General features: G+C 43.0%; 2 protein-coding genes across 4 annotated transcripts; one reads left to right on the forward strand and one right to left on the reverse strand.

Moving 5' to 3' along the window:
* On the forward strand, window positions 1-5,168 carry LOC135399200 (uncharacterized). Of its 3 annotated transcripts, XM_064630978.1 has the most exons (5): window positions 1-546; window positions 1,487-1,588; window positions 1,673-1,735; window positions 3,103-4,185; window positions 4,261-5,168. In XM_064630978.1, exons 1-5 carry the CDS (start codon window positions 318-320, stop codon window positions 5,094-5,096), a joined length of 2,313 nt encoding a protein of 770 aa, XP_064487048.1. In that variant the 5' UTR covers window positions 1-317; the 3' UTR covers window positions 5,097-5,168. The 3 variants fall into 3 exon arrangements, with proteins under 3 accessions (XP_064487048.1, XP_064487046.1, XP_064487047.1); XM_064630976.1 differs by having other exon boundaries at window positions 3,103-5,168; XM_064630977.1 differs by having other exon boundaries at window positions 1,490-1,588; window positions 3,103-5,168.
* Window positions 5,143-27,597, reverse strand: LOC135399201 (serine/threonine-protein kinase TBK1-like). The gene is made up of 20 exons (XM_064630979.1): window positions 27,413-27,597; window positions 26,646-26,765; window positions 19,691-19,831; window positions 18,359-18,488; window positions 17,475-17,565; window positions 16,838-16,928; window positions 15,792-15,949; window positions 14,747-14,857; window positions 14,489-14,668; window positions 13,237-13,596; window positions 10,387-10,488; window positions 10,104-10,212; window positions 8,526-8,650; window positions 8,378-8,454; window positions 8,274-8,313; window positions 8,093-8,194; window positions 7,030-7,126; window positions 6,765-6,967; window positions 5,450-5,521; window positions 5,143-5,389 (listed from the first exon to the last, which is right to left on the reverse strand). Exons 2-20 carry the CDS (start codon window positions 26,739-26,741, stop codon window positions 5,347-5,349), a joined length of 2,328 nt encoding a protein of 775 aa, XP_064487049.1. The 5' UTR covers window positions 26,742-26,765; window positions 27,413-27,597; the 3' UTR covers window positions 5,143-5,346.
* Between the last annotated feature and the right edge of the window lie 302 nt (window positions 27,598-27,899).

Below are 27,899 nucleotides of genomic sequence, written 5' to 3' on the forward strand. Positions count from 1 at the left end.
ATACGGCGCGCAGATTTCTAGGTTGCGCGCAAGCGAAGTGACGATGATTCGATGGATGATTTTGTTCTCTGCCTCTTCTGCGGCAACAAAGTGACGATCGCCATTAATCATAAGGCATTTCTTCGCCTTTGCGTAATAAAGCACGTCACCCATTATCATATTCTTCAGAAACGGAAACAGAGCAAGCAATTGACATAATATTCTAGTACTTTTTTTTTATATCTATAAAAAAATATGCACGTTCACGTGCACTACGTGCGCACTTGTCTGTCTTCTAACGGAAGCCTCTGTCACTTGATTGACTTTTTTCCTAAGTCATGGAAGACACCGGAAGCCCCCCACCTATCCCTCCAGTACAGCAAGGACCAAAGAAAAAAGAACACCGAAAGAAGCACAAAAGAACGAAACAAAAAGGCGCTAAGGGCGAGTCCCCTCCAGTTTTGAGCAATCCATCGTCACCTCCACCCTGTGTGGATAACATCCCCGAGAAACCACCACAACGGAATCAAGGAACCAACGAAGTCTCCCCAGCAGTCGAACGTGGCGGTAAGGTGATCCTATAGTCATCAGTTGGTAAGGTGTAACCCTTCTGCCCAGAGTCAGGCGGACTGGTGTTGCACCATTTTCTTGCCTATGTGGTACAGTGCCACATATATAATTCACAGCATTCATGTAAGTGCTTTATGCACAGTGAGAGGGCGGTTAAGCATGTGCAGCACTTGGAAGCCACACTCTGGGGAGGGGTACTCGCAATACCGTTCCTTAAGTCCAGGAGGTCCAGAGGAGCTTTAGAACAGCAGAGGCAGCTGATAGCTTTGTCCTTGTCACCACTGTCACCACAAAATTGTGGTGTACAACGGCGTAAAGAGTGCAAGGTGTGAAGGTACACCTTGTGAAGGTGAAGGTCACCACTATGGTGCAGGTGTATATGAAGAGTACCGTCGTTATCAATAAAGTGGTGACTGGAGTGAGAACTGGCTGTGGTCCGAGCAAGACAAGAGTTGCTCGGACAAATTTGATCATGCATTGTGCTGTCACTAGAGTGCAGGTAAATATGCACTAAAAACTCTCGAAATTTGCATGCAACTATGCACCAAAACTCCTCAAAATATGTAGTAAAATCTGTGAATATATGCAATGTTTTTAACTGCTCTTTGCACGAAGGCAATGCACCTACTCCATATTTGACAAAATTTGAGCACTGTATTAGGGATTACACAGTAAAATAAAGATGCCTTCGTTCAGGAGCATACAATAAAGACGACTTGCGCCGTAGATATAAATCTGCCGAGATTCGTGCAGATTCGAAATCGTACCAAGAAAAAAAATGCACCTGCATGAAAACCTGCACTGTAGCTATCGTCTTTGTGGTTTAGAAATCTGTCCCCTGCTCTACTTATTTTTTGTGCTTGTACATTTGGCCACCAGGACATCATAGTTCCGTGACACAAAAATAATTGAAATTTTGATATTTCACGTCATACAGCAGATGCAGAGAACGCTAGTGCTCAGAAACTACCAGCCGGTGACAAACATGAAGCTAAGGAGCAGCAGCGTAACACACAAGCTCATCCAAGATCTGTTAAAGGTGATGCAGAGCAGCAATTTGAAGAGTACAATACCAAAATATCAGAAGTAGTGGAGTTACCTCACTCTGTGCACTTTCCTGCAGCAATGACGCCAGATTTACATCGACTGAAACATGACAATGAAGCAGCAGCATACAACGGCGAAGGTATGAAATCAAAACTTATTTTCCTCCACAAAAAATACAAAAGTCATGCACGGTATGCTGAGCTTTCTCTGTGAACCTGCTTCTGCTTTTCAAGCCCACAATCCAGTGTATCAGAGGATCCAAAGTTGTGTCAGCCCTTAGCCCACATGCTTAGAAGAAAATAAGCCTTGGAACAAAAAATGTAGTTTACTTTGTTAAGTTGCCCTCTGATTTTTCGGACTCTGCGGGGATCGCGCAAAAGCCTGAATAACCGAGCAGTTCGAAAAAACGGAATTTCGCTTCAAGACAGAGTCAACTTTATTAAGCACTACTAGGTCATCTTCAGTGTCGGTTTCTGTATTTTGTTTATGTGATCTACAGGACTTGACTCCCGTCTTCGTATACGATTCCACTACTAGGTCAGAAAGTTTTCCGAAAATTTCCCGAAGCGATATTCCGTCACTGTATGTACGGACGAAAGCACCGCAATCGCCTTCATTAGTTCCTGAGTTTGACGGCCGCGCAGGGAGACTGCAAGTCGTCGATCGATATCCCGAACACGTGGAGGGAACATATCACTACAGCTTCTGGCAACTTTAGGCGTCACGGCCTTCCGGAAGTCGGCTTCACCTAATGCCTGCGTGCTTCAGGTGAAGTTCGCTTTACGGCACTGTCACGGTACAGCCTTCGCAAATTTCGCTTCGTCGCTGCTGCGCCATAAGCAATCACGATACAGGCTAAAAAAGTTCAAGAACTATGGAGTAAATATTAGTTACTTGAAAGTAACTCGTTACTTGCAGAAAGTAACTTTGAAACAAGTTCATTTTCATAACTCGTAACTTTGTTAGTACCTCACTTGCATTTCTGACATAGTAACTTCACTTTTCCATTCCTTTTCTCAATGAGTTCTTTTTGTCGAGTGACTTCCTCATTTCTGCTCTACAGACTGTAGAATTTCTTCGCACTCTTTGCATTTGCTGGGCATGGGGGATGAGAAAACATTCTAGTCCTGAACTATGCTTCACTACAGATCTCTGCATGAACTGCTCCATTAACACGCAATAATTTGTAAAAATTTGCCAACTCGTAGCACAACAATGGTGTCGGAGCAATTGGTGTGCATTCCTGAAGAATGCACACCAATATTTGCATACCGTATTTAATATATGTGCAAGGTATTACGCCAAAAAAGAAGGTGGAAACAACAGCACAAACAAAGTTCAATTTCTTGACTGACAGCACCCTCCCCTCCCCCCCCCCAATTACTCCATCCTCGGAGACGGAGGAAAGTGGTCATATTAGATACAAAGAACAGGAGCAGGTCAGCCGCTGTTAACTCCCATATGCTACCAAAGTTTGCTACAAAGCCTTTTGTATATATATTACAGAAATCAGTCCAGATACACAGCAGTCTTTCCATCCTTCCACCTGGTACTTCGGCTTTGGAACGTTCCTGCTCGTTGCAGTCACCTCAATCGTGGTCTTCCTATACCTTGGCTTTTCTGGGTCGGAGAAACACTCTGCAGGGCCGTGTAACTCCTCCGAATGCTCGGAAGCCTTTCTCCTAATGAAGGCAGTAATGAATGAAGGCATTGACCCTTGCCACAATTTCTACGGCCACGTCTGCTACGGCTGGAAGACAGGAAGTGACATCCCAACCATCTTTAACTACACCATGGAGATGCTCTACAGGAAGATTTCGTTCCAGTTCAGACAGACCAAGTTTGCTCCAGACCGCTACGGAATTCACATCCTCCAAACTCTCCACGTAGAATGCCACAAATTTATGCGTGAAAGGGGGAGGCCACTCAAAGAACTTCTCGATGTTTTCGAAGATGAAAGGAAGATATTAAACATGGCAAATTACAGCGAGGTCCTAACAAATCTCTTTTGGTTCTCACTCAGCAGAGGTCTCAATTCAGTGTTTCAGCTGGGTGCTGTGAAGTGGCACAAGAAGACTTACCTTCACGTGGCCACGGGGAAGACAATCCTCCAAAAACTTCGCGAAAAAGAATTTCACGGCCACGTCAAGCAGTTTCTCACCGACACTATACAACAGCTGGACTCCAAGAGTGCCCAACCACTTTACGAAACTGTCGCCAGTATAGACACGAAACTGACCGCTCTAAACGTTGACGACGACACTCCAGAAGAACGTAACGTTACGGACGCGACGGACCTGAGCGAGCACCTTCCACTCGAATTCTGGGTCGCTGCACTGGAAAAACTATCCGAACGTCTGCCACTGTCACCCACGATTCTAACAACAAGCTTCAACAACACCCGGTACATCTGCCAGAGCTTAGAAGGCCACCCCACCAACTCTCGTCTCATCTACGTCTATCTCCTCCTGGTGATGGAAGCGCTGAGTTTTGAGTACTGGCGCCGTGGACGAAGCCAATTCGCCCGCGACATCAACACCGTCTGTCTACATATGCCTGTCTTGCCTCGAACGCTACCGTACCTGATAGGTAAGGTATCGGGGGTCTCTTCATTAATTCATCAGGTACACGAGCTTTATAAGTCTATTTTAAACACCATGTCAGATGCCAAGTACTTCCCGTGGATGGACGGTCATACGTGGAACAACGCGCGAGCCCGGCTACGAAACCTGCCGCTTCTAACCTTTCCCGGCCCTTCATCCGACAACGTTCCTCCTGAGATAGACTATACAAAGCTGACCAATTTGTCGGGAGGCTTTATGAAGAGTTACGTGGACGTTGTCGCCTTCGACAAAGCAGTCCAAACGGAATTTCCGCCAGACCTCGCTTTGCGTCTCATCAACCAAGTTCAGTTCGACAACGAAGTGCGATATCTGGAGATGCTCCGCTTGGTTGTTATGGCAAACACGCTGAATGTGCCGCCGATGATGTACTCTAACGCTATCCCGACGGAGTTCAACTTCGGGACCGTCGGAGTTCTGTTGGCAAAGGTTCTGGTGGGCATCATGAGTCCCACGTTCTCGGAAGCACACAGCAACCAGGTTGCGGCACAGTGGTGGTCCCAGTGGTCGAGGCGGTCGTTTGCAGTCACGTACGGCTGCTTCTACAAACTTTTCGGCAACAGGACTGCTCTAAAGCACAGCGCAAGCCTCCTACGGGAAATCTTCACGTGGACCCTGGGTCTGAGAGTTGCGCACGATGCAATGGAGAAAACTATATCCAACATCACCAAAGTGCAACATTGGTGGGATGTCCAGCAAATGTTTTTTAGGCGCTTCTGTCTGCTGTCATGTGGCCATAAAAATGGTGATGCACTGTCGGAGATGGATGCGAAGATGCAATGTACTCTACCCATTGTCAGTATGCCAGCATTTGCGTGGGCATTCCAGTGCGATCCTGGTGCTACAATGAACCCCTATCAACGTTGTGCAACGTTCTAAGCCAACGATTTTTCTTGTTTGTTTTTAAGGCAGAACCGACTCTGTGTCATGATAATACTAATTTTTAATAGATATCAGGATGGCAGTAGAAGTTTCCTTCAAATCGCTGCGAAAATGTGCCAGGTACAGGTGCACAGACTATATACATAGATTGACACTTCTCTGTTCACATATGAAATTACACTCTACGATGAGAACATGGTTTAAAAAAAAAAAAAAAAAACTTTGCTTGATTTGTGAGCACAAGCTGTTACTTCTCCAACTCCAGTGGCAGTGAAGAGAATCCCACAAACCTACAAAGACGAGGCGGAAATGTGACCTCGCGAGACTAGGCACCGCAGGAAGAAACTTACCGTGCCAGCATAGCATGGTTTCCCTCGAAGAGTTTTACAATTTCCGACTGCTGTTCTTTCAACTGTTGCAGCCTGCAAGACAAGGACCATCACATTAATTAGCAATTTGGGGGACATCCACCCTAGTTGAGGGAGGGTGAGAGAAACCTGGATAAAAATCTGGCATTGTAGTTTTGTACTGGACATATCAAAAGAACAGTATCCATGGCTCTGCAAGAAGCGATGTAACGGGATTGGGCGCTAGTTTGCACTGTTCGTCACCACGATTTTTTCAAAACCATGGCAATGTTAACAACGATGTAAGAGGATTGCAGACTAATAGCAGCAGCCTGCTCTCCAGTGGATGATTGCCACATGTTGTAGGTGGTGGTACAGAGGGCCATCAAACTTGGGCCTTTTATTATTTGTGTAGAATTTGCTAGGTCACATTTACCAGTACTTCATTATTCACAAGTATTTTTTATACCCTTGATCTGAAAGTAGCCTTTTTTTTTTGCTCAGCCACCACTCGTCACACTAGTTTAATCTAAAATCGCATATTGATTTGTTGGAACTTTCTAGTTTTCATGCAAACGCAAGTATTGGAATAATTTATTGGAGTTTTAATTTCGACACTACTAAGGTGCAACAGTCCAGTATGATTAACAAAGGCTAAAATTTAATGAAGCTGTTTTGTAACGGAAGGAAGAAAGTGTGCAAACTAAAGGGGGCCAAAACTTGGGCCACCTCACATGTACTGTTTTTGCCACTCCCACACTAAAATTCGTTAGGTGCACCTTGCTGGCACCCATGGTGTTGGGCTAGCAAAATCTTGACTTTGATTGGGTATTATCCACTCATCATAAATATATACCTGTTTTTCTTCACTACTAGTAATTTCCCAATGGAATGGTCAGGACAAAGACTATTTACAGAGTGAGTCATGCTCAGATGCAACCCAACGAAGGGAGACAAGCCGAAACGTCAACAAATGCCAGCCTGCATTCTAGCTCTTGGGTATCTGTGTTCTGACCACCTCCCTCTACATTTTGGGCACAACGAGGATCGCGTTCACTCCATAGGAGAAATACGGAGGAGCAATTATGCAGAAGCTCTCATGCTCCTCTTCCAGCAGTCAACTTCCAAAAGTTCCTCAATGATCCGAAAAAATGCAGAGCACATACAAAAGTATGTATCATGGTCAGAGTTGACTGAAACAGAAACCTCAGGTCAGATTGTCCAAACAGACCAAAGAACAGTCCTTGCTCGTATGCAGACCCGAGGCTTCTGCTTCGAAAAACAAAGTATGCAGAACCACTGTCTGCTTGGAACTCACTCTGTTATCAGGTGCCTCGGAACTGTCCTCTTCTTATTGAGTAATTTAAATGGACTATTTGTGACTTCGCCATTGATTGGAGAGGCAGCAGCATTCGCGATGTCGGACTTGTCTCCGAAACCTTGCTCGCTTGCTGGCACTTCGTGCTCCGATTTCAGTTTCGTGACGCACCGAGTTGACACGGACACAAATTCTTTTTCCACCTATAAAATAAACACAAGCATGTCACGGGATGTCTGTTCCTGGTTACGTACTAGCAGCTTACTGTTTCTAACGATGATGCATAGGAGGCAACCATTCCCGAACAAGATTCCAGCTCTGCCTCTGTACGCGAGTGCTGTTTCATAACGTCGTAACAATCTCTGGGGGGTGCAGATACGAAAGGCCGGTGAGAAAGAAGCACACACACGTGCGACGTTTATACAAAGTAAAATTCGTTGCTATTTTTTAGGTCTCTGCTTCACTCGGTGATAGTTTTTTTTATTTTTTATGCAGGTTGTTGCGATACTGCCCTTAGAAAATGGTACAACGTATCATTCAACAATCACCCGTAAACTTGACCACCATGGGGTAAAGGAACAGATTTGTAAAAGGCTCTGTCTGTATGCTAGTCTTGCTAGATGCATGATGTTACCAGAGTCCAGAACTCAAGGAAGAGCAAGCTTTGTCGAATGCAATCAACTAAAAGCCGAGCCAAGTTTGAGCGATGACAGCTCCAAAGTAAAAGTCATATGTACAAAACATGCAAAAATTATAGGTGTCTTCAACTGTATTCGACAAACTACTGTAGCATTTCATGCTTCTTCAGTGCCGATATTGTGAGCTGGATTTGGAAGTTTCCGTTTCCAGATTTTTAAAATAGGTTTTACCCTACGTGTTTATTTGCTTAGTACGGGTTCTTGGGAAGGTTATGATGGCGCAAACCGAGGTGCGGTGGGGGTAAAAGCTGGCTTTACCGGGTTTAACCCCAAAACATGAGGCTCTACATATAACCCAGGTTGTGTAAAAGAACACTTCAAAAATGTGCTTTTTGTGTATAGCTAAAATGTGTATTTTGTTATACACATTTGTGCACAGCAAAAATTTGTATATAACAATTCATAATTTAGTCTTACAACATGTACAGATGAACCTGCAATAACTCAAGCTCCTCATAATCCAAACAAAGGTTTGTAGCTTCTCGGAATTCGAATTAACCTGAGTCAACCGTACACCAAATGTGTGAGTGTACACCGTACAGCCGCAGGTAAAATTATTATTTTTTCCCATGAAAACTTGCATGAAAACTTGACAAGCCTCTCTGATCATGTTCAAATTCAGCCACTCACTCGTTCCAACCCTGCAGCCTCTGTGCAAGCTGGTGGCAAGCGTGTAGACAACGATCTTGAAGCAGGGACAGCAACTTCTGACCTGTTTGCCAGATCTTGTTCCTAAAAGTGTAAAGTAGAAATTGTCGTGACTCACTCAGCTAACCATGTGATTCAACAGCACACAATCAATCATACTCACTTTTCCAGAATATGAAACTGCTCGTCATGGTACGACAAAGCTGCGAAAAAAACACGTGCATAGATCTTTCACGACTTATTACATGAAAAAAACTTTCAGCTTACTGCGGGCAACCTTGTCCCGTGCGAGAGCCTGCCAGCTGTCCCGTATCTTTTGGACGTATGTGCACACAGTTTCCGTACTGAACAGGAAGAAAGGAAGAAAAAAAAGTTAGGGCGCTGTTTATCGTACCCTCTTGATTCCTCTACTGACCAGCCTTTCAAATTTCCACACTCTGCACATTTCTGCTCCCACTTTCTCCGCAGCGATTGAGATCGCACAACCAGCAGGTCCAGTTTCTCTACCTCTTTCTCAGCAACTGTCAGGCTTCGTGTCAACTGAAAAAAAAAAAAAAACGCAAGAGTGACACGGTGTTCTGTGGCTAGTTTGCTGCTTATTAGCGCGGGAGCAGCTAACGATGACGTACTGCTAAAGTTGTGTATAGCTACGGATAAGCTACGTTGCGTATTCGCTGTTATACGCACATCTGGATAGCTTAACACGATTTCACGAAAATTCACGGAATTGTCTATTTTTTTCGTGGAATCGTCTGTTTCTCACAGAGTCCTGCATTGTTTTGTTTTTTTGTTTGCTGAATTTTTATTCCTTATAGAATTATGTAAACTTTTCAATTCATCTACAGTTTCCCAACATTTCTGTGGGATAGGTTCAACTAGTCCAAACTATGGAGATGCAAAGTGTCTGGAAATATTTAACTGCTGAGAAGCGTATTTGTACCTTTTTATTGGAAAAGATGAAATTTTCACTCTTAGGTGCCTTGGTATATTAGTGAACATTTGAGAGCAAACCATTGCATAACAGAAATTATAGATATGTACATATCTTATTTGCTTAGCATACTAATATGAAATGTAACACATTTAGGTCAATTGCAAGGCTTGACTAGAATTAATTGTTCACCACAGAAAGTTAATAACTTTATGCATAACTAGGGCCTGACTTTTTCGGGTTTTATTTTTGGCCAAATTCGGGGGTATCGGGTGATATTTTTCATTTGAAAATTCGGGTGTATTCGGGTTAAATCCTGTTAAGGCATATTCTGTCGTCAGGAATTCGGGTGTATTCGGGTGATTTTTTTTTGTTTAATAAAAATTTGTCTTAACATGGAACTAATGTTTAGCAACATTATCAAACTTGATTTTAATGGACGCTTATGAGTGTGCCACGCGACCCGGATGTTTTCGGGTAGATTCGGGTTAAACCCGAATTTTACGGATTTTGTTCGGGGGGTAGATATTGGGCGGATACGGGTTTAACCCTAAAAAGTCAGGCCCTATGCATAACCAGTGGCACGTCTCGGGACGATGGTACCCATGGCAAACGGTATGCTTGCGCCCGTGTCATAACTTCCAACACCCGTCTCTAGGACGTCATTAATCTTTTCTACTCAAAATACCATAGAAGCTTGTTAAGACATTCTAGAACTAAAACATGACACGTAAATGATGACACTACGTGAAATTTCTATTTTGAACTTCCTGGCTTTTACTGACACTTAAAAAGCTTGCATTTTTTTAATCTTTCTTCTCTTTCACATTCAATTCACCCCCCCCCCCTCAATTGGTGCCCAGGGTAAGTGAAAAAAAATAAAAACCCTAAATACATCACTTATCAGGAGTGAAAGTACATATTGCTCAATTTGTCAATTACTCAAATGATTACAATTACTATGTACTGATGACTGAGCTCTCAATCATCAGAAAAGACAACGCTACACCAAATTTGTCGTGTATTTGACAAATGCGTAATTAAATAACAAGATGTAGTTACAGTTGCACAGCTCTCCTGCTTCCCACTGAGTGCAGCACTGATTGCACTGAGGCTCAAATCTTGCATAGTTGGCTGTACCAAGGAGACCAGGTCAGACAAGTTTTTATCGCTGAAACACATATTGGGTATAAAATTACAAAACCATTCCAACAGTACCAGTAGATACTATCTCAAGTTTTTATAGTGACTTGGTTCCGAGTCATTCATTCCAAGAGTATCAGTAGATATCTAAGGATTTTATAATAGCACAAGTGGGAGAAAAAGTAATATTATTGGCAATTACCAATTTGTCAGAAGCTGCAGCTGGCGGTCCAAAAAAGTTATTGTCTGCTTCATTTGTCGCAGCTTTTCGATTTGCACTTTGATCCTCTCCTCTTGCACAGAACTGTAAGGAAACCCCTGCTACTTAGTCAAATGAAACAAAATACCAGAGCTCTGTTGATGCAACTGGACCCTTATGCAGCCAAATTTGACAGTATAACAACTTCGAAAATTTAGTTAGAAACCTTTCATATACACTATGTCACACTCACACGTAGGGTTGCCACCAGGCCGGTATTATACCGGCACGGACGGTTATTTGCTCGCTCTGCCGGTTGCCGGTAGGAGGGTGATACCGGCAGCCCTTTGCCGGTATTTTTGCCCTTTGCCGGCTCAAGACCTTACACAGGGCGGGCTTTTCCTTTCAACATTCCACTACAGCTTGAATGAATCTGGACCACAGACCCAACTCCGCGCAGTCACCAGTTGTTTCCTTAGTTACTCATTATTATTACTGTTATTATTGTTATTATTACACACAGGAACACGTTTCCTCCTATTTTCTTGAGCTCTCTCTCTCTGGTTTCTGGTTTTCTCTGTTTCACCCCTCACCCACTTCCCTTTCCCGCGAGCATTTCCTCCTTTCCCTCTATTCCACCTCCTCTCCCTCAGCCGGTATTTTTCACTACGAAAGGTGGCAACCCTACTCACACGTAACACTAAGCGTTCACTCTATGGTATCGCACTGCCATGAAAAGTGGCTGCACTGCACAGCATAGAAGGATGTGCAAAGCTGTTCTGCGCATCCACAAGATCGAGGGTCACAGTTAATGATATCCTTATCGATAATTGCGATACAGTCTCATCCTTGCCGACCACTGTTGACCACGACCTACCAGATTAAAGCAACCACGTCATAATCGGCAAACCCAATGAGGAGCCCCATCCGCACGGTCCGCTACTCATCGGCCCGCGAGATCTGCATCAGGACTGGACGAAGGAAATTTGAATTTTGAATGCGCAGAAGCAGACGGATGATTACCGTAGCAGACGACAGCAACAGTTCTTATGAAAACACGTAGAATGATGATGATGATAATAATCAACTTTAGAAGGAAGCGTCCCTCGTGGGACATCTACCGCCTGTACAAAAATACCAAGGAAATGGTATGGGAAAGGGGGAACATTCTTCAATGTTGCCGCCCCTGACTGATGAAACGTAGGTCGCACATTGTCTCCGACTCAACACTGGATAAGCGAAGGCGGTCGTTGGGTATTTTTCTCCACAGCTCGTGGAAATTTTTTTGCAAAGGTCCAGAAACTGAAGCCTGGATAAATGAAGGGAAGTTGCATAGGCTCAAAACTCAGTCCCCACGTTTCCTGTCCATATAGCATGAGGTCTGGATAAGTAACTAAAGTCTTGAAGTGGGGTAATTGGATATTACGCATGTTTAGATCAAGCAGGCATAAAAACGGGACAGAAAGGAAACAAAGAACCGCAGAAGCAAAAGAAGAGCAGGGCGTGGTGTGCGGTTCTTTGTTTCCTTGTTGTCTCATTTTTTGTGCCTGCTTGGCTTGGGTAAGCGAATCCCGAATAGACAGGAGTAGACCGTAATTTTTAGTATCCTACATTATGAACAGGTATTTTGAACAATGCACACCTTGCAATAACTTACTGCTGAGTAAGTGAGCTTGAGCTACCACACACCGTGTCGCCTTTTGAGTTCAACGGCTCCCCCCGGCTTGTGATTGGATGGAATTGATGAGGGTGCGAAACACAACCGTTAAGAAGTATTTGGTATGTACAGAAAAACCCAAGTCGCATTCGCGCACACATAATAAAATTACCTATTTGTCAAATGAATATCTGGTGGCACGTGACATTGCATTTATGCGAGCTAAACCAATAGGAATGTCATTGAAATTAAACTCTGCATAACAAAACAAATAGGGCAACAGAACTTGGGCACCGAAAACATGGTCTCCATAGGCTCATGTGCAGGTGCTGCTAAGGGCACTAATGTAGCAGAAGTCGAAACAACAGAAATGGGCATCCCTGTGGGACTTGATTTCGATATCTATGCTGGTAGCACCCCCTAGTGCTACATGTACACAACTCTCCTGAAATGGCCACGTTGACATTTGTATTGCCTGTTCTTTTGTATGGATGTCCAAGCTTTGCCGCTATGTTTATTTTGTTACGCGGAGTTTAATTTGCACGATTTTCTTTGTGGGTTAAGCTCGCATTAACTGCATTGTCGTGCGCCACCGGACAGTTCTTCGAAAAGTAGGCAATAGTTACGCGCTCAAGTGCAACTCAGGTTTTTCTGCACATGCCCTGTATATAAGAAAATACTGTAAAACCCCTATTGTTTGCGTGCCCCTAATTTTTGGCAATCTCAAAAATTTGCAAAGTTTAAGGGCATTCGAAAGTCTCGAGCGAAAACTGACACCTCCAAAACAGTGATACAATCAGAAACTTCATTTTCACACTTTGTTGCTATTAAGCATTTAAAGTAGCTTACAAAACAATTCAATAAACATTAATTAATTAATTAATTAAATAATTTATGTTTATTAAATTTAATTTATTAATTAATTAATAAATTAATTGTCATTTTATAAATTTTGGTTGCCTCACTTCATGATATGCCTGTAATTAATTAATTAGAGGCATATCACAACATGATGATGATGATGAATAGGGTTTTTTGGCGCATCGACAACTATATACTATCACAACATGAGGCAACCAAAATTTAGTGGCCACAAATATATGTCCTGTGCCCGACTCGCAAAAAACTCATGTCGCGAAATGAAAGGGTTTTACAGTGTACTAGGCACCAAAATGTAGGCCAGATCCCATACTCACACAAGGGACAGTGGCGCCATGCAGAGGGCAGAATGGCACCGGCACAGCTTTTCTACGAGACGTTGGGTCGCGTGGGCGATGCTGCAGGATGTCTTCGCGAGAGATGCGTCATGCTCCAGGCTGACGCCGGACTTGGGGAAGGCAGGAAAACGGGTTGCGTGAGCCGCCGTTCCAGTCTGCACCTTCACGTCCCGCGTGTCCAGGGAAAACAGGAAGTAAGGCACCGCCCGAGACGTAGCTGGTAGTTCCGAAGCCAATGTTGTGTTTCCTGGGTCTAAGAGCTTCTTCTCGTGCAGCAGGAGCTGTGAATCTGGTGCCACACCCGTTTGCATGGCCAGTTCGTCTTTGAGGCTCTGGAATCTGATAATAACAGGGGTTGCACACATGCGGGTGTGTATGGCGTAAGAGTCTCGCAGTCAGAGCGCAAAAATTTCTCCTCGCAGTATGAGAGATGCTGTTACCTTGACAAGAACACAGAAAGAACGGGACTCACTTTTTGTGTGCCATTCATGACCTAAAGGGACTTAAAGGGGCATCCGGAAACCCATCTACGAAACCGATACCATTATGAAAAAATGGCTAAGAAGCAAGGGAGTTGGTGAAGATTATGCATAATGTAAAAACCCCAGAGACTAGGGAACACGAAAGGACAGACACAACACAAAGTCTCAAAAGAGACTTCGTGTTGTGTCTGTCCTTTCGTGTTCCCTAGTCTTGGGGGTTTTACATTATGCACGATACCACTATCGACATGTTCGGCATCGACCGACGATGTCATGTCATGTCGTATTCCATTGCATAACAGTCAAACTATGTCACTATTTTGTGTCAGGTTTTTCGATACCGTGGCCCATGGTCCAGGAGGAATAAAATGACACTATAGTTTTGAAATCGATTGGAACAGATGCAACCGCGTCTCTTGAAGCGCGGCGAAACCACAAATTCAAACCTTCCCTGTTCTCTCCTTTTCAAGAAGTGTGACAATGTGAAGCGGCCTCCCACTGGTCACCTCAAACGATCCACTCAATCACCGCAAGAGATCGTTATAGGAGACCAATGGGAGGCCACTTCACATTCTCGTGCTTCTTGAGAAAGAAGGAAGGTGCAAACTGCGGTTTTGTTTGCGCATAAATCACGAACAACGCAGTCGATGAATCCAGTTCCTTTGCTGTTCTTCGTCTTGTTGAGGTAACAGCATCTTTCATTCCGTGAGAAGACATTTTTGCACTTTAGTGCCCCTAACAACACTCACGTTGCCTGCGGCGAGAGGTAGACGTTCAATTCCTTCCCCTCATTGACAAAAAACACATGGAACACCTTGCAGTGTAATATGGCAGTCACGGCATCAAAGAACTGTTCAAAACTCCACATTTTTCTCTCGTCACACTCGAGGAGTCCCCCCAGGAGAGGCACAATCTTGTCCCGCAGGCCCCTGCACACGGACACTTGTTACAAAGAGTGCCATACAAAAAGCAATGTTTTTAACACTGTATTGCTACGCATGACTCACTGGCTGAGAAGGCAAGTCTTTGGCAGCTCTCTGCTCCATTCTATATCCCCGTTATCAATGCCCTGCACACCAGAAATGACACCGGATTCTTTCTTGGTAGTTATGAAGTACCTTAACAAAAAGCAAAATCATATATGCACTAAATGCACAAGATATATGCAGAACAAAATATATGCATAAAACATACATAAACAAAATATATGCACAACATTTTTCAATTGTTCTAGTTTCTCTGCTCTAAATGCAGTGAGGTGTGCCTGCATGTAACTGGTATGTGTTGGGATTAATGTATGACACATTCATGCACTTAGGATGTTTCAAAGAAATAAGACGCACACAATACTTTACGCTACATTTGAAACATTCTTTATAATTCACATGCACAATGAAATGTACGCATGTTTACAAACTGAAGCCCAATACACCATGCAAGTAACTCAGCTGTCTGCACAGATTCCCTCTCTCCCCTATTGCCCGTGGAGAGACCTCATTTGCCCCTCTCCCAAATGAGGAAATAACGCAGTAACATTTGGGCTGGTTGGGTATACTTCCATACTAAACCAACAAAAAAGCAGGACATGGGTCAAATAACCATCTCAGTGTTGAAAGCATAAAAGCTCGTTTCGTTCGCTTCACCCGTTCACTCTGTCAATAACTGGTTGGAAGTCAGACTGTGTTGCTGCGTCGTCCATCCTGCCCATTTTTTGTCGCTTTAATAAATGGAAGGGGGACAACATTTGGGGGGACACATATTAATGTTACATTACATTAATATGTGTTACAGTGTACTTTTATTTTTTTGACCTACCTAACACATACATTTACCATATAGAGCTGCTAACAAAATAAGATAATGCTAGTTCTGGTACCTCCAGTTATTAACTATGGGACCTCTTTCTGTACAAACTAACCCAAACTTTGTGCCCCCTGAACAAGTAAATAAAAAATAAAATAAAATAAAATAAAAAACACAGAGACGGAAAACAACATAATTGGGACATGAATCAAACTCATGCATCTAAAGGTAATTTTAAGTAACTATTACATAGTGTTTCTGTTACGACGTCCTCCGTATGGCCGGAATGGCAGCGATCCAGTTGCTACATGATACAAAGTGACTCCGATGCTCCACAGATCCACTGTTGCCTTGAATGTCTGGCCCACAGATTTTTTCAGAACAGCTCGTTCATACATGTAAGGGTGCTGAAATAGGTCAACAATCACGGTACATATGTCAACAAATCAGCAAGTTTTGTACACAAGCCTTTCACGGTGCCTCGTGACACAAGAAGCAAGCACAAAAAGAGATGCTTGCTCAACACTTGTGACTGCTCAGTATTGCGGCGAATTGGTTGCCCCGGAGCTATTCAGCACCTCGTACAGAATGTGCGGATTTTCTTCTTTTTTTTTTCTTCATAAAGATGAAACCTTTCCAAAACATCAAACTTGAAGGGTCCCCTTATTATTAGTAATTTGTTGCTAGTTCGCACAATGGCCCAAGCATCGTAGAAAGCACGTAGGAGCACTGGTCCAGACTGTCATTTTAAGGAGAACAAGCTTGTCAAACAGATGCACCACACAACAGTCATTTCTGGCAATCCCTTGTTACCTCTAGAATTTGCAGACAACGAATGTGGCATGATGAAATTTTATCAAAACAAACACAAACGTAACAAAGCTGCATGTTTTGTCACGGGTACATTCACGAATGTCTCGTCTTTTTATCTTTTCTTTATTTCCAGTGTAGGGGTCGTTGATAACGTACAGATATCAATCACATTTCATTTTCTAAGATATCCTTGCAACCCTAGCAGAGAAAACTTGTATTGATCTCCTGCTCAAGGATTTCTCTTCTTTTCCTTTTTGTTTTCAGAAATGAACTCAAGAACATTTCCAGAGAGGTGCACCTTTTTCTCAACAAATGTACTATCGTTTATCCCATGTTGCAAGGACAAAGATGCAACTTGCCCCTGGCTCAGTTCGTGGCCACTATTGCGAAGCTAAAAAAATACTAGCTTTGAGTCCCTAGCACTACTGGGTTTGAAGCCAATCTCAAATCAACACGTTCAAATAGGATAGGTGCTTGCCTACCAAGTACTCTTCTGTTCCGTAGAGTGACTGGAATTGTTGATCGTCTTGCAGTTCACGGGCAGCGCCGAAATCTGTCAACTTATATACTGACCTAGGAAGTCAATTAAGAACATGTCATGGTGCACTCCACAACATTTTGACAATCGTGTCACCCCATGTGCAGTACCGTTTCTAATCATGAACTGTTCAATTTCTCAATTACATGAGAATTAAGTAACCCGAAACATTAAGAAGACCACACGGCGGGGGGTGGGGGGTCTTTATGCAAGAAATATCTGGTTGATCACTGGCAACAATAAGCAGGTTTCCTGTTGGACAATATTATGCTGCGCTCCAAAAAGGTCAAATCCTTGTCATCTGATATCAAATTCCCACATGTGGCATATGCCACACACACATAAATATGTTGTAAAAGTTGCAGAATGTCAGGAATTTCCATGATACAGTTAGGATTTTTCCTTCTGCAATATAGCAGAAACAGCCCTCGATGGTATCCCATTTTCCCTCGCCTTGCACAACATATCTCGTCTAGATCAATATCGCAGTTGGTAAAGCACGTTGTATGACACACAAAAGTACAAAATGTAATGCCCAGTCCAACAACTAAAAACACTGAAATAACATGACAGACACACACCTGCCATCTTCAGCAACATATTTCATGATATTGCCAGGTTTCAAGTCTCTGTGTATGATATCTTTGTCTCGCAAATGTTTCATGCCAGCACCTTGGAAGAAGAAGAAAAAAAAAGAACAATGTCAACTGCACAAGTCACTGTAAAAGTCATTGATTCAATGTGATTAAAAAAAAATAATAATTATCGGGAGCTTAAATTAGCAAAACCTGCAGGCTCCTATCCCTCAGTCACATCAGACATGAACCCTACACCAGGCTGGAAATACTAACAAGTCTGAACCAAGTTATGAATAAATAGAGCCTCAAGTTTTAGGGTGTAACCCGTTTCTTCCCTGAATTTGCACCTCGAATTGAAGGTTGCCTCCTTAGGGTGAAACCTGATTTTTACCCGGCAACTTGGCCACACTGAAATGCGTGTAGGAATGTACACTAGCTTGTTTGACAGCAAATGCAATTACATCACCATTTGCACCAAATCCAGTAGAATTTGAGTAAAAGAGCACGATTTCTCCCTGAATTTAGAATACTGGAAGTTTCTCCACCCAAATTCGCATGAATTTAGAGCACATGTTAATCTCCCTGGTTTTTACCCCCGTAATGGGAAAAAAAATATCTCCCGAAAACTTTAGGCTAAGCAGTGTCATAATTGGTACTATAATTCCATGTTCTCGCATTCTTGTTTAAGTCGTTTAGGTGGTCAACAATGTTCCTGTTCAGCACCTAACACCGTAACCTGTACATTCAATTCACGGGAACCGAAATTCGAGAATTTTTTCGCGCACGTGAAAAAACTGGAAAAGTAGCTCCACGCAAAAAAATAAATTTTAAAAACTTTTACAGTATAATCAAAGCAACAGAACATTGGGCGTAAAAGGAGCACTTACTGAGGTCCTTGAGGACAATGAGGAATTCCTCCTCTTCCAGCCCATAGCTATTTGCTGGATCATCCAAGATTGTGAACAGACTTCCCCCTGTGCACAGCTCCATGACGAGTACTTTACTGTGACTTTCAACCTGAGTTTAAAAAAGAGATCGAAACGGTTAACTGCTGCTAATTTAGTGGGATACATTTCTCATCATTATGCAAACACCGTTACACATAGGTAGGGAGTGACTTTTTCGGGTTAAATGCCTTTCTCAGATTCGGGGGGGGGGGGGGGGGGGGGGGGGGTAAAAATCGGGCGCTATTTTTAAATCTGTAATTCGGAGAGAAATCGGGCTATAATTGTGCCTTCGGGTGTTATCGGGTGTTTTTTGTTTCTCCTCTTGTCTACTAAGTCCTTTCCTATTTTTTTTCTTTTTTGGGGGTGACTTACCAGCGCTAATACTTGAAGGCATAGACAGTGCTGACACGCATGGGTATATTTCTGGGAACGTAAGTGACCCAATCTCATGTGCTACATGTAGCGACCTTTGTTTGTCTCCAGTGGAAGCGTCACTTGAGGATTTCATAGTGTCTGGTATTCGGGGAGAAATCGGGTTTAACCCATGAGAGCATGAAAGGTCTTTGTCTAGTGCGGACACGCGTCATTTGCCTATGCATGTTACCAAATGTAAGTGTACTCCGCTATTTAGTCAGCTTGTCGTGCTAGCTCGGAGCAGAGATAAGGGTGCGCAGGAGTTATCTGAAGCGTTTTTTATCGGGGATAGAGGCGGTAGGTGTGTGAGCCAAACTTCTGTGTCTTTGTTATCGGGGGAGAGGAGGAGGATGTCGAGGCGGTAGTGATTGTGTCTGTCTGAGCGTCCGCGCTTTTGGGCCAAGGGGGGGGGGGTGACTGGGTTGGCGGCTGTGCGCCTGCGTACTGGTTTTTGTGTCATTAAACTGTTCGTTGGAGTCAGTGCCTGTCCTGTCCTCTCTTCTTCTGTCGTGTCTTCTCACGCTGTGTTTTGGATCTTCATGTATAGTCACCAACGTGCCCAACAGCGAGTCCTCTTGGGTTTAACCCGAATTGGTCGTAGGTCAGTTCGGGGGGGAATAACCGGGCGGAATCGGGTTTAACCCCAAAAAGTCACTCCCTACACATAGGTCGGCAAGTCCACTCATGCTGGACTCTTCATGAACATCATCCGTAGGGCCTTGAGTTGTTGATCACCATGTAATGCGTCACTCCCTATCTCCGTGTTTCATTAAAAGCAGTAAAAAACCCCAGCACTTTTACTCGTACCGGGAGTTTTTGATGCTTTTGATGATGATTAATTTTGTCCATTATACTTACATCTTCTTCGACAGCAACCAGATGCACTATGTTCTCGTGGTTGACCTTCTTCAGCACTTCAAATTCTCGCATCTGTATCTCCAAGGGCCTCATTTGGCTCATCTGGTTGAAAGTCTTCACCGCCACTGGTTCTCCACTTTGCTGAAAACAGAAGAATGATTTTCACAGCAAGCAATTTTCAATTCAATTTCAATTTCAAAACCATTTCCAAATGGAAGAAAAATCAAATGCGCTGAAAGTGCAGCTGACTGGCTGTCTCGTACATTCTGAACGAAAAGGTAAAACTGAGCTGATCCGGTGCTGCCTTTCATGTTTTCACTCTCCGTCCGGTATGTAAATCAATTGCACCAGTTTTTCATTCTTGCGCAGCACTCAGTGACTGATAGAGACTACAGCCCGCTGCATGGCACAAAGAGACTCCTCAGTGCTGTCCTCACAGTGTTCTACGCATGAGCAGCGTTGAGGACAGTAGCGCAGGTTCAAAGCACTACATAAGTTACTGAGTACACCGCTTAGGAATCTCCCTAACGTTCATACAGGTAAGCCCTGGTTCCTGAAGGCGCTGCAATCAACATTGACTGAGGCAAGTTCAAAATAACTGATCAAAACAGACAAACAAAAACATCTTTTGAATGCTTATAACCTTGGCTTCCATAATATTCAAGTCAATCTTGCAACAAATGCAGTTCTTAGTCGATGAAGTTTCTTTCCCTGACCACCTACATAGTTTACTCACTGATATCACCCCTCTACAGGGCACTAGCATTGCAAATGTGAGAGCACTGCCATTTTATGATCGGCTTCATGTTATTTGCAAATGTTGACTTTTGCGAAGGTCTCTAACCCTCGCGAAAGTCAACGGCCAACTGCACTGAGATTAATGAATTCGGTGTAGCTCAATTACGTTTTGAGTAGCTTTATTTAATCTATTATTATGGTTTAATTCCATAATTAGTTATGATGTAATTCTATAATGAATTATAATTCTGACTGTAACTTAATTACCTTTATCAACGTGTAGTTGTAACTGTAATTAAATTATTTCTCAAGCATAATTTTAAAACAATGGCTTTGCAAAGTCAAATTTCTGTGTGGATCCATCAGTAGCTTTTACTGGACAGCGTGACCAAAAATTACCGCCAACAATAGCGCAAAAACACGTTTGGCGCAATGCAAAAAGAATGCAGCCATTTTTTTACAGGTCAGTATATCTTGATCTTTTTTTCTTTGCTTATCAAGGTGAACTGCCAAAGCAAGAATCCCTACATGCAATGCGATTCTCTTCCTTTATGAAAACAAACAGCCCTGCATGGGAAGTGTGCTGTGTCCTACTGACACCACCAGACCTCTGCAATACGAGTCCCTGCATGAACCTGTGGGAAAGCACATACTTATTTCCTCCTTTCCTTCTACTCCAGTATCATTCTTAGATCTCTATTACACGACAGAATGGATGTGTGGGGTAGGGCTGAACACTCTTGGCATGTGGCATCTGCCCGATGGCACTGCCAAGTGAACTCATGCAGAAGGAAGTGCAGATGTTGGCATCCTGAACGCTAGCTCAAACTTAGGCTACAGAAAAACCCTTTAATTTTGCATGCGTACCTAGTTTCCCGCGAATCAGGCACATGCTCGCAGCCACCGTATTTTGTGAATCGTGATAACCAGGAGATTGCCCATACCAGATTTCATAAAAGCAAGTGCTTGTGCTGCAAAGCGGTTCAAATGCTTACCAGTAACCTGTACGACCGACTGTGAAGATAGAGCGAAAAGAGAACACGATGGCCCAATAAAGCCGAAACAACTGTCCAGTGCTGGTATGGCGATCCTTGAGTTACAAACTTGAGAGGAGAAATGCTGTGTGGCTCAAGCGTAGTTTTCAAAGCGTCAAATCCTGCCCAGTTTTTGAATTCATGTAAATTAGGGGCTCACGAACGTAAGGGTCTTACAGCACTTCATAACTGGGGTTCCGACTTTTTGGACTAGTCCAAAACATTCCAATAAACGTTCTTCGACAATTTTATAACAAAGTTAATTGCGTACAAAAGAGCGAAATTGTGACAATATGCAACAATTCTTTTTAGGATGGAAATTAAAATCAAAAAGGGAACTAGAGCTGTGTATATGTTACAGGCATCAGGCATTTCGTTAAATGGCTAACAACTCGAGGCATTTTATTAAATGCTGGGTTCGGCCCGGCATTTTGTTGAACGCCTGTTCGCGTAGGGCATTTCGGAAAACGTGCCAATCGTCAGGCCAATCCAAGTAGAGTTTTTTTTTCCTTTCGTCATATGAAACGGAAATGTGGACGCTGCGTGTACACTACGGTTGGTCGTTATAGCAAGAACAGTACTCATTCTATTGGCAGTTGTGGGCCCCTGTGAGGAAACTGCGTCTTAAGTGTACATGCTACAGGCAAAATGCCCTTAAAAAGCCAGACAGCAGCATTAACCTAACCTATCACTAAACTAACCTAAGACATCATGAACTAGGTTAGTTTAGTATTCGGTTAAGTTGGGTTGGTGCGGCTGAAGCAACCTGCCACAGCCACACTAGCCTAACCTAATCTATCACTAAACTAACATAAGACATCATGAATTTGGTGAGCTTAGTGCAGCTGTAGCTCCTTGCCTCCCCTCCCCAAATCTGTTTCGATAATGAAGCCGAGTTGCAGAATGGTGACGCCTACCAAAACAATGCCCAAGCCGGCAATGCGTCGATGGCCATACTGAAGTCTTTCTTTTTTTCTTTTTGCGCACATCACTCATTGGAAAGCAAGTCTATATGATCTGTTCCTTTGCGTTCTGGCTTCCACGTTCGTGGTGTCAATTTCTCCATGTTTTTCTTCTTTTTGCTCGAGGGACGAATTGCTCCATAAGGACAGGAAGCATAAGTTAACTTGTGCGTCCTTGGGACTATCCGGTGCTACCAAAATATTTATCAATGAACATTTGTCACCGTCAAATAAACAACTGGTGGGCGCTGCGGTAGCACGAAAAAAGATAACAAACTGGAAGCATCTGTGGACAAACAAAGGAAAGATTTATGCCAGGAAATCTGATGACTCTCCAGTTCTACAGATCAAAACCAAGGAAGATATCAATTTTATGTCGTAGGGCACCTTTGGTTTTTGTGACCGATCAGTATTTCTGCTCCATATTTCTCTCTTCAGGACCTAGACGAGAAATATTTGCGTAACACATTTTCTTTGTTTCATCTAAATGTGCGTAGTTTAAATACACATTACGACGAGCTATGTTCATTAATTGCATCAACAGAAAATCGCATAACTGTATTTGGGCTTTCTGAAACTTGGTTGAGAAAGGACAATGAAGTATACTACTCATTTCAAGGTTATAACACAGAATTTTCCAGTCGCACGGTCGGTTGCTATGGTGGAGTAGCTCTACTTGTGAATGAGGTGTTGCCGTACAGGCTGAGAGGAGACATTATAATCGAGTGCGATTTCTGTGAATCTATTTTTGTGGAGGTCTCTTCTGACTTTTTTAGCCCTGACTCATTAGCATTTAAGGGTAAAGACGTTGTAATTGGTGTCACATATAGGTCGCCCCGGTGTAGCGTGACTGACTTTCTTGTAAAACTAGACGAAGTTCTCGGTGGTTTAATTCTCTCCCAATACAACATTATAATAATGGGTGACATTAACATCAACATGCTTCAACATAGTCAGTCCAGTGAGTATACTTGCATACTTTGCTTGCGAATGGTATGGATCAGTGGATCCGAGAGCCCACTCGTACTCCGGCTGACTGCGCCTTAATAGATCACGTCATATCGAATTTGAACGCCACTGTTTTCAAAGCTGGGGTGGTACCGTGCGATATGACTGATCATGATGTCATCTTTGCTGTTGGATTGTTATCGTCTCATGTTATCACAGAACAAAGTGACTCCTTCTCAAATCAGCGACTTTGATGTGGCAAGAACACACCTGGGTGCTGTGGGTTGGTCTTTTGTAAACACTGACATTTCCGCTGCTGCTAAGTTTAGTAAATTCCACAAAGTGCTCCTCGAATGTGTTGACGCATCATCTAGAACCATTCTGCGATCTCGGAGACAGATAAGACGTAAGCCATGGGTTACGGCTGCCTTGTTGCGATCTATAAACCATCGTGCTGCTATGTATCAAAAGGTGCGCAATAATCCTGATAATTTGAGAATAAAAGAACGGTACATAAGATATCGGAATCTGACGACGAAATTACTACGCGTGTCAGAGAAATTATTTTCAACAAAAATTCTCTGCCGCTTTTGGAAATCCACGACAATCGTGGAATCTTATCAATAGTGCATTGGGGAAGGTGAAGCCAACTTCTGCTGTCTTAAACATAATGGATGATACCGGAACCCAAACTAGTAATCAGAAAGCTATATGTAATATATTGAACAAACATTTCTTAAGTGTTGTTTCACCGGTAGTTGCTGGCGATAATGAAAGGCAAGACAATATTTTGGCATCCCACAATGAATACACGTGTTTCTTTTCACCTTCTTGTCCCGGCGAAGTAGAATCAATCATTCAGAGACTGAAACAAACCGCAGCTGTGGGGTACGATAAGATATCGGTTTCTTTTCTCAAGAACACAGTATGCTTGATATCTGTACCCTTGTCATGTACTTTTAATGAGCTGATAAGCGAAGGATGTTTTCCTGATGAATTAAAAATTGCCAAGGTCTGCCCTATTTTTAAGAAAGGTAGTAGAGTACAACCGGAGAATTACAGGCCAATATCTATCTTGCCCACACTCGCTAAAATATTTGAACGTCTACTGCTTACCAGACTTGAGGACTTTTTTCAGAAACACAATTTATTATCAGACTTTCAGTTTGGATTCCGTAGAAATAAATCAACGGAATTGGCTGCCCTCTCCATTAGTGAACTGATTAAACGTAATATAGAATCAAAATTAATAACCATGGGTGTTTTTGTGGATCTTAAAAAAGCGTTCGGCACTATATAGATCATTCTCTATTGTGAATAAAGTTGAAACGCTATGGAGTCCATGGCGTCGCTCACAGTTTAATACGTAATTACCTCCGGAATCGAAGACAATTTGTACAACTCAGGGAAACGTCTTCATTTCTTGGGTCCAATTCTACTGGTTTTCCAGAAGGATCCATTTTGGGACCATTTTTATTTCTTGTTTACATAAACGACTTGGCTTCATACCCTAACTCTCAAACAATCTTATATGCAGATGACACATCAATCTTTGTTGAGAGTCATGACGTTGTGGACTTGTATGCAAAAGCTAATAGCATTCTTTTAAGGTTAAACACCTGGTTAACTCACAATCAACTCGTAGTCAGTCCAGCCAAATCATCCTATGTCTTATTTAAGCCACCACAAGTGCACATTCGACCACACGGCATATCTCTGGCCCTAGCTGCACATATCATTGAGAGACGTTCGTCAGTTAAACTGTTAGGCTTAGTGTTTGATGAGCATCTCTCATGGCATGAACACATTTCGCACATCTGTCAAAAAATATATTCAGGTATATATGCTATTGTCAAACTTCGATATCTCTTTCCCTTATCAGTTTTCAGAACAGTATACATGTCACATATTCAAAGTTATATATCTTATGGCATTGAATGTTATGCATTGACATACCGGTCCATGACACATCCAGTGCGCATTGCCCAGAATAAGGCGCTTTGTGCCATGTTATCGCTATCGCCTCAAGAAAGTGTCTCTTTTGTATAGCGTCTTTTCAATGTACTGTTGGTTCAGGTTTTGCTTATGCGTAGATTGTGTGTAATTGTTTTCAAACTGCGGCACAGTCTAATTTCCATACCGTTTGTAAGTTTACAGGCCAAGACCTGCGTAATCCCATTAAGGAATCAGGGATCATTTGTCTTGACTTTGCCTAGTATTCGAACCAGCTATGGCTACTTTTCGTTCCAGTATTTCGCGGCCAAAGTTTGGAACTCGCTTCCACCTTATATTCGTACTTGTAATTCGTTAGTGGTTCTCAGGAACATGATTCACGATTATTTCATGGGTGAAAGCACTGTGTAATTGTTGTTGGTGCTTTACATATCAGGTGTTGACTCTTCATGATGTTGATATTGGTGTTTTCTTCTTTGATCGAAAGGTCCCGGTGCTGTATGAGTTGTTTGTAATACTAATTATTTTTTTATTTTGTGTTTCCTGGCGATCACTGTCGTGTGTCAGCTTGAGTTGTATGCATACAATACTGGATCAATTCCACGCCTATGGCGTTTGATCCTTCTAATTCGTGCCATATAATGCATTCAATTTCTTTACCCCATTTTGTATGGCATTACCTCTGTACAAGCTGTAAAATAAAACATTTGAACTGAACCAAACTTTTTACTTACTCACTCTTTGCATTCCGTTCCTTCTACATAGCACTCCCGAAGCATTTTGCATGATGCCTGACGCAAACGGGCATTTAACAAAATGCCTGGCTTTTTGGGGGGCATTTTGCTAAACGACTGACCGAAACCGGCATTTCATGAAATGCCTGGAATCGTTTAGTCATGTAATGAAATGCCCGGTTTTACGTTCTGCCTGTAACGTATATATGCTAAATTTTTCGCTGCATCCAAATTCGAGTGTTTGCTTTTTTTTATTACATCCGATCCCTTATTTATTGACTTACCAATGTCATCCAGAAAACGCGTTCCAGAAAACTGAAAACTTCACGGAAAGAATCCCAACACCCTCCGAAGTCTTTTTCTAAAATGGGACCCCCCCGCCCCTCCTTCCAGCTGTCCTCTCTCCATCTGACCACATCTGTACGCCGCTCACATGCACAGTTGCTTCCCGGCGCTAATACGGAATAAAAATTAAAAAAAAAATCACATGCCTCTCAGCCACTTGAGAGATCACGCTATAGCCTGCTCAAAGTTAGTGAAATAAAAACGAGGAGGAACGGATAGATAACGAAGAAAGCGTACGTACCTTGTTTACCCCTTGATAAACAGCCCCAGTTGCACCCTTTCCAAGGACGCATGTTGTACTCCAAACGTAGTTAGCTGAACCCCTCAGGTACGACATGATATTTCTTGTGAAGCAGCAGCACTAGGAGAAGCACGACATTAGCACCACTGTCACATCATATACGCTCGGCACGTAACCGAGTGACCGAGCCAAGCCAAGCGCTCTGCGCATATCTCCTCTCCCGGTTACTTCACTCAGAAATCCCCATTGGCTACAGCGGCACCCTCCCTCTTCGCTCTCTCTGCCTCCTCTCATGCGCAGAGACTCACTTGCACAGCGTATTGCTCGCCAAAATGCAACACGCGCAAAACACGCACAAAACTTCCTTGTTGATGGGAGATGGTGGGAGAGGACACTGATCTCTAGGAGAGGAATTCATAAAACCGAAACTATGTGCACTAGATATAATAAATAAATGTTGATATGCAGGCACACACTACTTGTCACCTCACCGAACATGCATCTTGATCTCTGATAAAGAAATTCTGATATTACTGTAAGGACATCGGTGCAATCCTATATTTATCGACGACGCAAGAAATGGGCTACTGGTGATGTCTACGTGATAATCTGTCATCGCAATTTGTACCTTGCCGGTAACTTCGCCTCACCAGCCTCACGGGATCACATGCACCGAGCCCACAAACTTGTCGTGCCTTGGCAAAGTACATATACATATGCTATGCACTGGGGAGCAATACATGTAATATGTGTAGCATGAGAAGTACCTGATTGTCAACAGGCGCAACATGTACAGTCTTTGACAGTTCCCACGACACCACAACGGGAAGGAAGGTTATGGTTCAAAGCCAAAACAGATCGAACTATACACGATATTATTTTGGGAACACACACACAAATCACACTTCATGTATGATTATTCACACAGTGCCGTGCGGCGACAATAAAAAACGAAAAACAAGAAGTTTTTGTCACGTGGTTTTATGACACAGTGTGTCCAGACTACATGATGAGAAGTTTGAATGGTTTGAACATGAACATCAGTTTCTCTCTTTGTACATGATGAAGATGAGACTTGCGTGCTTTGTTTATTTCTTTCCAACTCCGCGACCTGAAACGAAAAGTTTCAACAGACAAAAGCCACCACGCTTGTGTGTGCACGGGATGCAGGTTTCGAGGGGAAGGGGTCGAAGTCTAGAGGGGTAGCCGCCCTAGGGGGCATAGAAATCATAAGATGCTGGGGGGGGGGGGGGG

The sequence above is a fragment of the Ornithodoros turicata genome, chromosome 6, assembly GCF_037126465.1.
Source record: "Ornithodoros turicata isolate Travis chromosome 6, ASM3712646v1, whole genome shotgun sequence".
In the NCBI taxonomy this organism is placed as follows: domain Eukaryota; kingdom Metazoa; phylum Arthropoda; class Arachnida; order Ixodida; family Argasidae; genus Ornithodoros; species Ornithodoros turicata.

Bases quoted from the DNA above. Each gene is read 5' to 3' on its own strand.
- LOC135399200 (XM_064630976.1), top strand. From the start codon at position 318: ATGGAAGACACCGGAAGCCCCCCACCTATCCCTCCAGTACAGCAAGGA. The intron at 547-1,486 runs GTAAGGTGATCC...CACGTCATACAG, and splicing joins CCCAGCAGTCGAACGTGGCG to CAGATGCAGAGAACGCTAGT. The intron at 1,589-1,672 runs GTGATGCAGAGC...ACTTTCCTGCAG, and splicing joins TCATCCAAGATCTGTTAAAG to CAATGACGCCAGATTTACAT.
- LOC135399201 (XM_064630979.1), bottom strand. From the start codon at position 26,741: ATGTCGTACCTGAGGGGTTCAGCTAACTACGTTTGGAGTACAACATGC. The intron at 16,929-17,474 runs GTGTGTGTCTGT...TTGACTTCCTAG, and splicing joins TATGTTGCTGAAGATGGCAG to GTCAGTATATAAGTTGACAG. The intron at 14,669-14,746 runs GTGAGTCATGCG...GTCCGTGTGCAG, and splicing joins AAGACTTGCCTTCTCAGCCA to GGGCCTGCGGGACAAGATTG.